Source organism: Beauveria bassiana (genome assembly GCF_000280675.1).
Source record: "Beauveria bassiana ARSEF 2860 unplaced genomic scaffold BBA_S00047, whole genome shotgun sequence".
Classification (NCBI taxonomy): Eukaryota; Fungi; Ascomycota; class Sordariomycetes; order Hypocreales; family Cordycipitaceae; genus Beauveria; species Beauveria bassiana.
The window spans coordinates 289-12116 of NW_007930882.1; the positions used below are offsets into that span (position 1 = coordinate 289).

General features: G+C 51.3%; 4 protein-coding genes across 4 annotated transcripts; 2 read left to right on the forward strand and 2 right to left on the reverse strand.

Moving 5' to 3' along the window:
• Nucleotides 1–2352: 2352 nt before the first annotated feature.
• BBA_09173 (uncharacterized protein) lies at nucleotides 2353–2715 on the reverse strand (the record flags this gene model as incomplete). Its single annotated transcript, XM_008604270.1, has 1 exon — nucleotides 2353–2715. One exon carries the CDS (start codon nucleotides 2713–2715, stop codon nucleotides 2353–2355), a length of 363 nt encoding a protein of 120 aa, XP_008602492.1.
• Nucleotides 2716–4851: 2136 nt separating this feature from the next.
• On the forward strand, nucleotides 4852–5904 carry BBA_09174 (cell surface protein; the record flags this gene model as incomplete). Its single annotated transcript, XM_008604271.1, has 3 exons — nucleotides 4852–4957; nucleotides 5025–5485; nucleotides 5545–5904. The coding sequence occupies 3 exons, from the start codon at nucleotides 4852–4854 to the stop codon at nucleotides 5902–5904; spliced, it is 927 nt and encodes a 308-aa protein (XP_008602493.1).
• Nucleotides 5905–6377: 473 nt separating this feature from the next.
• BBA_09175 (cyclin ccl1) lies at nucleotides 6378–7480 on the forward strand (the record flags this gene model as incomplete). The annotated part of the gene is made up of 2 exons (XM_008604272.1): nucleotides 6378–7193; nucleotides 7247–7480. 2 exons carry the CDS (start codon nucleotides 6378–6380, stop codon nucleotides 7478–7480), a joined length of 1050 nt encoding a protein of 349 aa, XP_008602494.1.
• Nucleotides 7481–7954: 474 nt separating this feature from the next.
• Nucleotides 7955–9980, reverse strand: BBA_09176 (alkaline serine protease AorO; the record flags this gene model as incomplete). Its single annotated transcript, XM_008604273.1, has 4 exons — nucleotides 7955–8414; nucleotides 8481–8773; nucleotides 8846–9710; nucleotides 9784–9980. The coding sequence occupies 4 exons, from the start codon at nucleotides 9978–9980 to the stop codon at nucleotides 7955–7957; spliced, it is 1815 nt and encodes a 604-aa protein (XP_008602495.1).
• Nucleotides 9981–11828: the final 1848 nt, after the last annotated feature.

Below are 11828 nucleotides of genomic sequence, written 5' to 3' on the forward strand. Positions count from 1 at the left end.
TTACTTTTACATACCTACTATAGCTACACTTAAGAATAGTTAACTCGTTGCCTCGGGACCGGTGATTGCAAGGACCTACACATTAAAGGCTCCTAAACGTCGCTCTTTAGCTCTGGCGGGCCGATTACTTTACCAATCGACAGCGGTGTACAATCATGCACGAAGACACATTCAGGCCTTCAAAGTACATCCAGGTAATCTGGTGCCTGAAGATCACTCTGCCACTAATGCAAACTAAGCATTCTAAATTTAGGCGTGGAGGTGGGTCGGCAGCCAAGTCGCGGTGTCACCGACTCCAGACTTCGGCAGTTCGATAATAGGTAGCTAACAAGCTTTTGCATCTGCATGAGGCGAAATGAATTACCTGCAGAGCGGTCGACATGTTGCATTCCATCACGTTCCATCGCGTCTATCCAGACAAAGTAGACTGCGTTACCAAGTTGAGTTGTCAGGCCAGAGTGCTTTGTCCACTTGCGCTCACGGCCTTTGGCAATTTCCTTAAACTCTATTCCGACTGCGTGCTCAAGTCTAATTTCCACGTGACTTCCCTTCACAATATCCCAATGGCCTTGATCCTGGCTATTCATGCCGTTGTTACTGTTTGACTTGCCCCAATCTAAGCCTCTAACTACTGAGGGACTTTCAGTTCGGCCCAGAGCTGAGAAAAAGAAGTCTAATGTCTGGCATCAAAGCAAAGTACAGACCTATCTTTCATTACTCAGCATGAAATCTTCCCTGTTTTAGCTTTGACTTAATATATAGATGCCGTCGTGTTAGTGCATCATTTGTCCGGAATCTTGATTGCTGTAATTCGCGGAAACAAGCCAACAAGGGCAAAGGACCCAAGTATGCGTCCCTTGATAAAATTTTGAGACTTGCACCGCCCGAAAAAAAAGACTCCTTGGCGTTGTTTCTTCGACGGATAAAGGTTTCTGGACAGCTGCCGCTTGGGTCCGTGCTGATGCAGGACAGCTGAAACTACATGCATCTTCCATTCGACACGCCAATATCGTCCCTTCAGCCTGATGATGTCGTAATGTCCAGCGCACAGCATACAAAAGGCGTGACTTCATATGACGTATTGAGCCATAGTGCGTACATGACCGGCCGAGTACGCGTTTTTCTCAGCAACTCTTCTCTCTTTCATGTGCCAAGACGAAATCCAGTCAGGACGGCTCGTACATGGTACAACACTCTTCGCGCTGTAGAGTAAAGCTTTAAAACACTGCTGTGCCTGTATCTCCTTCGTTCAAGTTACTTCGTTTGTGACACGATGCACACTATTGGTAGTCATCTTGTCGAGACTGGTCATCGCCCACGTAGCCGTCACGGAGATTCTAGTACGTGGAGGGGATGCGCGGTCCATAATGGCCAGCCACCTGATTTGCAAGTCGATTAATGCCTTGACTGACTCGGAGTTCAGTTTTGTAGCCCCTAGTAGCTCAGCGGAGGTCGCCGCAATTTCTGGTACAATATCCGCGGGCTGCCGGATGAGTCTCTTCATGCCCAAAACCTGGGGCATTACGGTCACAATATTGCCAAAGTTCAGTCATGCTCTCTGAAAATGCAAATATTGTTAACAGTAGAGAAATGAGATTCGGGTTAGCGGTAAGAGAATGCTCTGAAAGCCTACACCTGAGTGTAGTGTAACTGAGGATACCGGGTAGGGGGAGCGACCGCCAACCAAGATATATTTATGTCGCGAGCGACCAATTCATCGGCTTTGCTTTCACTTTAAATACTGCTAAGATTTATCAAGATATATAACGTATTTGAGCGATGTTTGGAATGGCCGCAGTATTTTTGTTGAGGCAAGGAAATTCTTCACAGAGGAGAAACCGTGTGCATGGCAGTCGATGTTAGAACCCACGACTCGTGGATTCATCTTGGCTTGCCCTTTGAGCGGGCAAAGCACCTCCTGCCACTTTAACTGGAGATTAATCTTCTGCACTGACTAAAGTGACTTTTACGGCAGCTATCTCTGAATACAGAGTCATGTAGCGTTGTGCTGCCGCTGGTCACGAGAGAGCATGGCAAGGCACAAGCAAGGATGGCAAGTAAGGATAGATGGTAGGCGAAGAGGTTAAAACAGTTCTAAGTGTAATTGAATTACGTAAATATATAAACATTATCAAGAAACGGAATGAGCCTGTCACACAAGACATGAAGCTCTGAGTGCAGTTGGCATCAAGGGCGACCGATGCACTTGGACCTGCGAGAAAATGATCTTGTTAGTTTTTTGAACCCTCGCTATTGCGTCGATGCGGGTGATGCGGGGAAAGTACCTGGCCGGAAAGTCTCCCAATCATTAAAAGTGAAGGAAAATTCTCTCTCTCAAGTACGCAGCTCCATTTACTGCTTCTTGCCCTGGCCAGTGACGGCGTCGGTAACGGGGGTGACCATGCTCAGAGCATCCTTGGGCAGGTCAGTGCCGGCCTTGACGAGGTTCTGGAGAAGACCGGTGCCGGCACCGATGGGGTTGCCCTGAAGGATCTTGCGGATGACGTCGCCGGGGATGTTGAGGATCTCGTCACCGAGCTTGAAGAGGTTGGCAACACCGTTCTGGGCGGCACCGCCGACGGGGGCGGCCATGCTGCCGCCGAGGAGGCCGCCGAGGGGACCGGCGACACCACCAAAGTTGGTCTCGCGCTTGGTAGGAGCGGCGGAGACGGCCGAGCCAGCGGCGAGAACGGAGGCGACAATGGCGAACTTCATTTTGGTAGATTTGAGAATGGTCGGTTAAGAACTAGGAGGCGTGGTTTTGGAAAGAGAGGAGAAAGAAGAGAATAAAACGAAGGATAGGGCTGAAGTTACGAAAAGGCTTGCTGGATGCTCTCAAGATAATTACACGAGCGAAGAGGCATGTTTAAGTATTCTGTGGTTGCAACGGGACAAAGTCCCTGGCAAAGTCCGTGGCTCTATTGTGAGAAAGAGCCAAGAAACTGTCAAAGTCACGACAGAATAACCTAGGAAAGTTTAACACTAACACTCAGACCGAGGACCGGGTTTTGAGGCTTGAGCGCTACCTAATCGGGTAGGGAAGCTGGTCGCTACTGGCGTTGATTGGCCACAGTCGCGGCAAAATGCGGGTGCCGCCGCTCAGACGAATGTATCAGGAACGGTCACTGTTAAATCAGGTGTGCCTGCAGATTGGGCGGCGTTGCGCTCAGTCACTTTACCTCAATCAGGCCAGTTTCTTAGTGAGGGATGCGAAACCGTGAGCCCCTAGTCGGGACCTTGGCCACAGAAAGTGGGCTCAGACGGTTTTCTTCACCACCTGTTCTGGGCTATTTCCCAGCTCTCAGGTGGAAAAGGGCAAACAAAAAAAGAACCATGTTTTTTTTGTCAAGTCGGCCCAGGCCCGTGCATTCATGCGAACTCGATCCGCACGCTCCTTTGCCGCACTGGCGAACCGAGCAATGTCAGCACAAAACTATACGGCTGAGACTTGTTAGAGTTTGGAGACACATTCAGGTACGGCCTTACGAAGAATCTAAATCAAGACCAAACCAACAGAGCCGAAAGCCTGGCGGAAATGTTGCTGCATGATGTCGTCACAGGAACAGAGCGTTGTCGGTTCCTTGCTTCCCGCTCTTCCGAGCACGCCCAACGTCTGGTCGCTGAAATCGGACGTGCCAGGGGCGGACGCACATGGGAGCTGGGGGATCCTTGTTTCGACCCTATGCAGAAATTGTTTTCAACTGGTCTGTTGTTAAACTCTTGCTCGGCACACCGCACCGGACTTTGTTCATGTCCTTGCCAAGTAGCATGGGCTCCCTCATTAAGATCGTCGAGGCTAACACACGCGACGACTCCGCCAAGGTCTGCCCTGCAGGAACAAAAATAGCAAGATGCCCAGCTTTTCCCCCAAGATTCGCTTATGTTATTCGATATTCGCTTCATTTCCTCATCAATATGCTGTTGCGTAAACTAAAGTGCATACGATGATTGTTGTGTACTTTGGTTTAGCTGGCATGGTGCGCTGATGATAGTACCTACGCGCGCGAGGGGGGTTTTTTAACAACGGCTATAATACTCTATCACGTAGAAAATGTCTTTTTACTATCTAGTAAGACTACTAGAGCATCTACCACGTGTAGGAGCTAATATAGATTTATTCTAATATATCTGAGCGACTTAATAGTGTTTCTAGATAGTACAGTAAGGAGACATTGTAAACAGGAGACGCTGTAGGGGCTAAGTCCGTTCCCCTGACAGCGACGGCTGAACCAGGCGGCCGTAGCGGTGGAAACCCCGGTTTCCTTCCCGAATACTTGGAGAACAATTTATTGACATGGAGCCCGCAAATGTCCCGAACGAGAGGCGCAAAGCCCCGGGCTCCCCTGTTTTGCCTAATTAGGACACAGACTCTCCGCCGCCGCTCCGCCGCCGCTCCACCCCGAGCGCTCAGTTCGCCAAAGCGTTTCAGGCACAGCAATTTTTAGACCAGGCTGTGGCTATTAGCCTATTATCGTATCGACGTCGAGATTTTTGAAGTCCGCGCTCCCAGGGTTGAAGCGATGCGGTACCAAACCCAACCCCCCCCTGGTCTGCGCAGGGACAGCAACTTGGGACAAGGATGGTGTCACAAGCCAATCCTTGACAGGCGATTTGACTTTTGTTCGTGGGAATGGTGCTACGCTATAATCGACGGTCCGAGGGCAGCAGGATATATTAAAAGCATGTACGCCCGGGCTACCTCTTGCTTGATCGTCAGCCAGTTTAAGCCTCTAATTCCCTCGTTGAGCAAGTTTCTTATTCCCTTCTTGTCCCGGAGACCAAGACTGTTTTATCCTTTTTCTCGTTGACTAATATTCCAAACTACAAACGCGTTCGAGCTTCTTGTACAAAATGCGCTACTCCATCGTCTTCACTACCCTCGCCGCTGGTGCTTCGGCCCACGGTGTCATTCGCAACGTTGTCGGTGCCAACGGTGTTTCCATGCCTGGTCTTGGTGGTAAGTTCACTCCCATGTCGGCCATCAACAACTTTGGTGTGAGACCTGGCTAACATGAGTTGTATAGTTGCCGACGGCACTCCTCGCAACTGTGCTGCCAACGCTTGTGGTGCCCAGGCTGATACTTGCATCATCCGTGATGCTGACATTTCCGCGGGCAAGAGCCCTCTTGGTTGGACTCAGGGTAACGGCGAGGTCAACCCCGAGGGCCTTGTTGCCACCTTCATGGGCAAGGGCGGCGACGTTCCCACCAACTCGGGAACCTCTGGCGCCACTGGTGTTGAGGACAACATTCCTGCCAACATCCTCAGCCAGCAGCGCAAGCAGCGCCGTGACGAACATCTCAACGAGATGCGCGGCATCTTCAGCGGTCTGTTCAACCTGCCTGTCGTTGGTGTCCTCGGCCTTGGCGGTAAGCCCAACGATTACCCCGTCGAGACCATTGTCGGCGACATGGCCGGCCAGGGTGCCGAGAAGGGCATGCCTACCAGCAGTGACGATGGCAAGGTCAGCCTGATCTACCGTCAGGTGAGTCAACGCTGCACGTCCTTGTAGCAATGAACCCGTCTAATAACACCTCAATGTAGATCAACCAGGATGGCGCTGGTCCTCTCACTGCCGCCATCGATCCTTCCTCTGGCGGCAAGGACGGCAAGGCTTTCCAGAGCGCCAGCATGCCTCTGAACATGCCCGGAGTTGGTATCTCTGGTCTGTCGATTGCCACCAACACCGACTACCCCATCACCGTCCAGATGCCCGAGGGCATGACCTGCGAGGGCGAGATTGCTGGCGTCAAGAACGTCTGCGTTGTTCGCGTACGCAACCAGGCTTTCGCTGGTCCCTTTGGTGGCGCTGCCGCTTTCACTCAGAGCGACAAGGCTCGCAAGCGTGCCGTCGCCTACCGCCTGAAGAAGCGCTTCGAGATCAACCGTGAGGCTGAGGAGTAAACTTACTCAACTCTAACTCATAATACTTTGCGGAGCGACCACATATTGATCAGTGTGTTGCACCATGTTACTATCCTATTCGAATCTTCTATTGTTTAATTTTACTTGTCAAATATATCTAAGTTGCTGCAAGGGCAGATTATTACAACATTCACACTGTTGCTCATGTGCCGAACCATAGACAGAACTTGGAAGGCAAATAGCAAAAACAAAAAAAAAATTAATTATGAAAAAGAAAGCTTCATCAGTGATGCTTCTAGTCTTTTTTAAAAAAAGAAAAAAATCATAATTGCCCGGAGAATCGGACTTTCAAGTAGAATTGCTGTCTCGATAACCTGCACGTGGGACCGTGACAGCTCCCACCATGAACCAACCCACCACAGCTCCACGCTCTCACTTTGGACGTCAACCTTGCACAGCACTCAGCATTCGGCATTCCCAGCATCGCCGCCCTGGCAAGGCACCATCGAGCAATGGCCACCGAGGACGAACGCTATCGACAGTCCAGCCAGTTCCGGCTCTGGTCCTTTTCTCCAGCTGGCCTCAAGGATCTTCGCCACAAGACAAACGCGCTCGCGAAGCACCAGATAGCTGCGCGCTTAAACGCCGACCCGCCTCCCGAATTCCTCACTCCAGAGGAAGAAGCTCGTCTGGTCAAGTTTTTCACCATTGAGCTGATTCGCGCCGCGCAATTCTGCGAGCTCCCGACCGAAATTCGATCAACCGCCGCCATCTTTTTGCGCCGCTTCTACGTGACCAACTCCGTCATGACCTACCCGCCTACGGAGCTGCTCAAGACGTCGCTATTTTTCGGTTGCAAAGCCGAGGGCTTCTACATTCGCCTGGCTAGGCTTGCCGACAAGTTTCCAAACACGACGAGCGAGCAGATCTTGGCTGGCGAATTCCTGCTCTGTCAGGGCATCAGATTTGCCTTTGACGTCAGACATCCTTTCCGAGCACTCGAAGGCGCGATTCTCGAATTGCGCCGCAAATTACCCACGGAGCAAAATAGGATCAACACAGCGCACATGCGAACGCGGGAGATTCTCAAGTTCAGTACCCTGGTCACGGACGTCTACTTTCACTACGCTCCTAGCCAGATTATGATGGCGGCCTTGCTGATGACTGACGCTGGGCTTGTCGACACGCTGATTCCTTTGCCCGAGCCTGCCGATGAGCATGTCACAACACAAACAGCACTCCGTAACAGGATATTCACGGCTCTGGAGGCTTGCCGAAAAATACTCGAGGAAGAACCCCCAGAACGCATGACAGACTATTGGGGAACGGTTAGTGGCAGTGCTGTTACATCCCAAATTCTCCTCTTTTTAACATTCTTTAGCCCGAGACTGTCAAGTCTATGAAGCCCCTACGAAAAAAATTACAGAAATGCCGAGACCCCGATCGAGCCAATCTCGTGGCGCTTCAGCAAGCGCGTCGCGAACAGGCCTCCATAAAAGCAAAGAAACCCAGCGTGCCCGTAGATGGTGGCTTGGGAACAGAGGCAGAGTCTCGCGATGCAAAACGTCGAAAACTCGAGGCAGCTGATGACGTGTTTGGGCCAGCTTTGGGTTGAATTTGTTCACGTCGACGAGTTCGCGACCATTGGTTTGGCAACATGGTATTGCCAGTACTACGAAGCATGAAGCTCTGTGCTTCGAATGGCCATCACTGCTTAGGCCAAAGGCCACTTTTTTTCTTTTTCTTTTTTTTTTCGGATGGCATCTTTTCGGTTGCCCATCCTTCCGTGATGGACACCGCTCCCATGTGCCTGCATAGCAAGTACTTGCTCTTGGAGAATAAGCTTGGCTCCCAACCTAGCCAAAAGCTACGGATAAAATATCCCACCATAAGGATATGCACGATATACCTAGACTCGATTGCTATACCAGATACATGATAATGAACGATTACTGCCGATATGCTCAAGGTTGTGGCTCAGCATCCACGAAACGAAACTTGCAGAATTCTTTTATTGCTGTGCGAAACCACTCTATATACATCGTTTGTGTTATATGCTGTGAATGACTTTTTTTTTTGACTCATAAACTTAGTTCTTCAACAAGACAGAGAGCAACTTGGGATAGTTGGGGGTTCCAAGACCAGTGACAGGGTCCCAGCCCTTGACGGCAGAGAAACCCTTATTGGCACACTCGCTGGGAGACTCGTCGCCCTGAGGGCCACCGAGATGCTGGTCGCCAGAAACAATGTCGTTGAACACGCTAGGGTTCTGGTAAAGGGTGGGGTTAAGGAAACCCAGAGGGCCCTTCTTGCCGGCCTTGATGCGTTCATTGATAATGCGGTTAATGAGAGCAGCGAAGATTGGAGCGGACTGGGACGTTCCGCCGCTGGTACCCTCGCGGCCGTTTACGACGACGACACCGTACAGTCCGTTGGCAGATACATCAGGGTAGCCACGGCCAGCGCGGTTGTAAATACCACCGTTGCTCGGGATGACGCCGTCGGTAGTGTTGTAGGACTTGTAACCGGGATCATGCTGGGAGAAGTAGCTACATGGCACGAGGTTAGCCGACAAGTGACAGATGGTTGGCGATATCTGAGTGCAATGGACTTACGTGGCGAGGGCAGACTTTTGGTAGTCGGGGGCGGCATTGACGTTGCTGAACCCGCCACCAGAGGAGAACTTGTGCATGGTGGCCGTCTCGGCGTCACCGGGGCTGGATCCGATGGGGAGCTCAGTGGCGCCGACCGATGTGATGTACGGGCAGCCGCCAAGGATACCGGGAACGAAGACGTCCTGGTTGCTGCCCAAGCACTCACGCTCGCGACTGGCAACACCCGAGTCTCCAGAGGAAATGAGGACAGAAACACCCTGAAGACCAAGTTTCATCCACTCATTGCATTGGCGCTAAAAGGCAGAGCCGGGTCAGCTTACTTTTGCTTCTGAATTGCATAAAGGGGCAAGATCTTTGTCACCAACCTTGGCATAGCTGGCAGGAAAGTCGACCTCATCGCTACCGTAGGAGATGGAGATGACGTTGGTGGACTTGTACTTGCCGCACTCGCCACTGTCGTTGCAGTAGGAGCCGTCGAGAGCCTCGAGAAGAGGGTCGAAGAAGGACAGGGCGTCGTCGGGGGCGCCGACCTCGTAATTGACGGTTCCCTGTGGGTGAATGATGGGCACGGCCATGTCATAATCGAGGTCGGCCTCACCGCTGTCCTGGGTGCCGCTCTGCTGGTTTACGGGTGCGTTCTTGGGAGCAGTGCCACTAGGGACGTGGCTCGCGTACTTTGAGTAGAACTGGTTAAGGTCAGACTGAATGTACTGCTCGCCGGCCTGCTCAAAGATGCCGAGGTCATTGGAGGCGTCCTTCAAGCTGCCCTGCTCAAAGTTGTACATGGAACGGAGACACGCAGGGGTAATGTGGTTGGGGCAGGTGGAGGCCTGGACGGAAAGAGCCTCGCTGATCGGCCAGAACGGGACTTTGGGAAGCTTGCGTTCAATCTTGCCCGCGGCAGCGAGGGCAACGGCGGGCTGGACAAAGTCGACGTGGTCGGCGACGGTGCTGGGCAGCTTGTACTCGTCGGTGCCGATGTAGGTGCCCTTGCGGGTAGGATGGCTGTACTGGTTGTACTTTGCATCGAGCAGAGTCTCGAGCTTACCAGTGGTCGTTTCAAAGGTAAGCCATCCCTGGTTCTGGCTATGCTTGATAGAGTCGGCAGAGATGCCGTTGGCGACCAGCCAAGACTTGACAGCGTCAACGGTCCCAGCCTCGGGAGCAAAGGTCGAGACGACCTGGTCTTCAGTGTAGTGCTTGCCATAATCGGGGGAGTTGGGGTCAGAGCTGCCAAGTCTGCGTTAGTTTCGATGCACATGGTAGGGAACAAAGGGCTGAACGGAGGATGGTGAGCACTTACACCTTGAGGAGGAGGTCCATGGCATTGTCCAAGTTGCGCTGCTTAAGAGCGATGCGCACCGGGACGCGGGTATTGGTCTCGACGGCAGCGCCCTTTGTGTAGCCGGCATGGCTGGCACCTCTGGTCTCGTGGACGACCATCTTGGAAGCCGGTGCGGCCAAGGCCGTGGCGGCGAGGACAAGGACGTTCAGCTTCATAGTGAGCGATGCCAAATCTAGGAGTGCTTTTGAATAGTCGAGGAGTTGGTGATCAAGATGCCTGATTTAGATGTGTAAAACAGGCGTGCGCCGGGCTGTTTATATATATTCTTGGCTCACATGTTAAACCACGATCGAGCTGTCATTTTTTTTAACTTGTCGCAATTCGCACGATATGACAGAGGCAGCAGAGTCCAGCTCCGTGCCCTCTCAATGGCTGATGCTGTCAAGATGTTTGGCATCCTTTATCTACACTACCTTCTGCAATCATGTTAGTCTTGCTCTTACGGAAACAATGTACCAATACCGCTGCATGATTAACGGAGGGGAAGCGGGGGGGGCACTCTATTTGCCCATTTAGGAAGTCAAGAACATTACTGTTACATTTCGGCGAATCCATCAATTGGCTACCGACGGGATCAACTGAACAGGAACGAGAAAGCTCCGGCTGAACGCTTGTCAATGCGTGTGTCTATGCATACCGCACTGCGACGCGTTCCCAAACGATTCATTGCGAGTCGTACGAGGCTGATTGCTCGTGTTTCCCAGCCATAAGCATTATGCTTATTGAGGAAGCTTGCTTCTGCTCATTGCAACATTTCGCTTCACTGCCACGATCGGTGCCTGATCGGCTTTTGGACTTGTTCCCCCCATTACTAGCCCAGCTGCCAAAACGGCCAAAACAATAGATTGCCAAGGCGGGATTATAGCGGAAATCGCCATCTCGAGCGAGCCGGTGAGCCAGAGTTGATGGGATCAGCAGCCAAGGAACCTTGGCGATGGGATTTGCCTAATTAGGAAGGCAAAGATATCCTGGCTCATAGCGTCAGAATTACAGTGTGATCGACTACACTGTAGAATGCAAGCGTCCCCACAGATTGTCACGCTCCCAATCATCCGAGGTTACACTGATGTGCCGTCTTATCCAGCGGAAATTAGACTCCCACTCCAATGAGAGTTGGATGGCTCATATAGGGCTTGTCATACGTGTAGGGGTTGGTGGAGCCCTAGTTGACATCATCAACTGCAACAGTTTCTGGCAGGTGTTTTATGTTGATAAAGGCGCTGCATCTCACGCTCCATGTAAACACACTTGACAAGAAGCATGTGGCCAACGTGCTGCATCATTTCGCATGAAGCAATGTTGCAGGTGGGTGGTACACCAGGCTGTTATCTCTACTTCGCCTAGAAGCACAAAGCGGCTGACAGGTTTGCGAAGCTTATGCGCGAGAGTTATATAGAGTCCTACTGCTATAAAATTGTCGATTACAGAGATTTCTGCCGTGCGAATTATGCATGCGACTTTGTAGAAATGGCCGTCCTTCTATGTTGACGACTGAGTGACTGTCGAGCTACATTGAGAGAGACGACCTGACTGCAACAGCAGATTGAGCACGATAATCTGCGTTCGGTGGCATAGTAAAATCGCACATGATCGGACGCCGTGCCAGTGCTATAACAACAAAATTAGCAGCTTAGCGTATCCATTGTTGTCTTTTACTCGCTACACCAAAAATGGTTGGCTTTAACATCGAATAGCGTTGATCTACAGGTGCCATCAGTGTGTCAGATGTTTGCTACTGTGCGTCAAGAATACTTCAATCATCAATATTCTCTAGACCCGTCTGGTAGAATTGTTGCTATTCTGGTAACATAAACACCACTAGCTGAAACTACAACTTTTCTACCTGCCGAGTCGCAACTTAGACTCATTGCTTATAACATCACTAATTGGCAGCGAGATGCGTACCACAACAACCACCTGACAGATGTTTAGATGACAAAGGTGATGACAAAGGTGATAGACAGGACAAATGGGTCTACAGTCTTCTAGTATAAAGAAAAAGT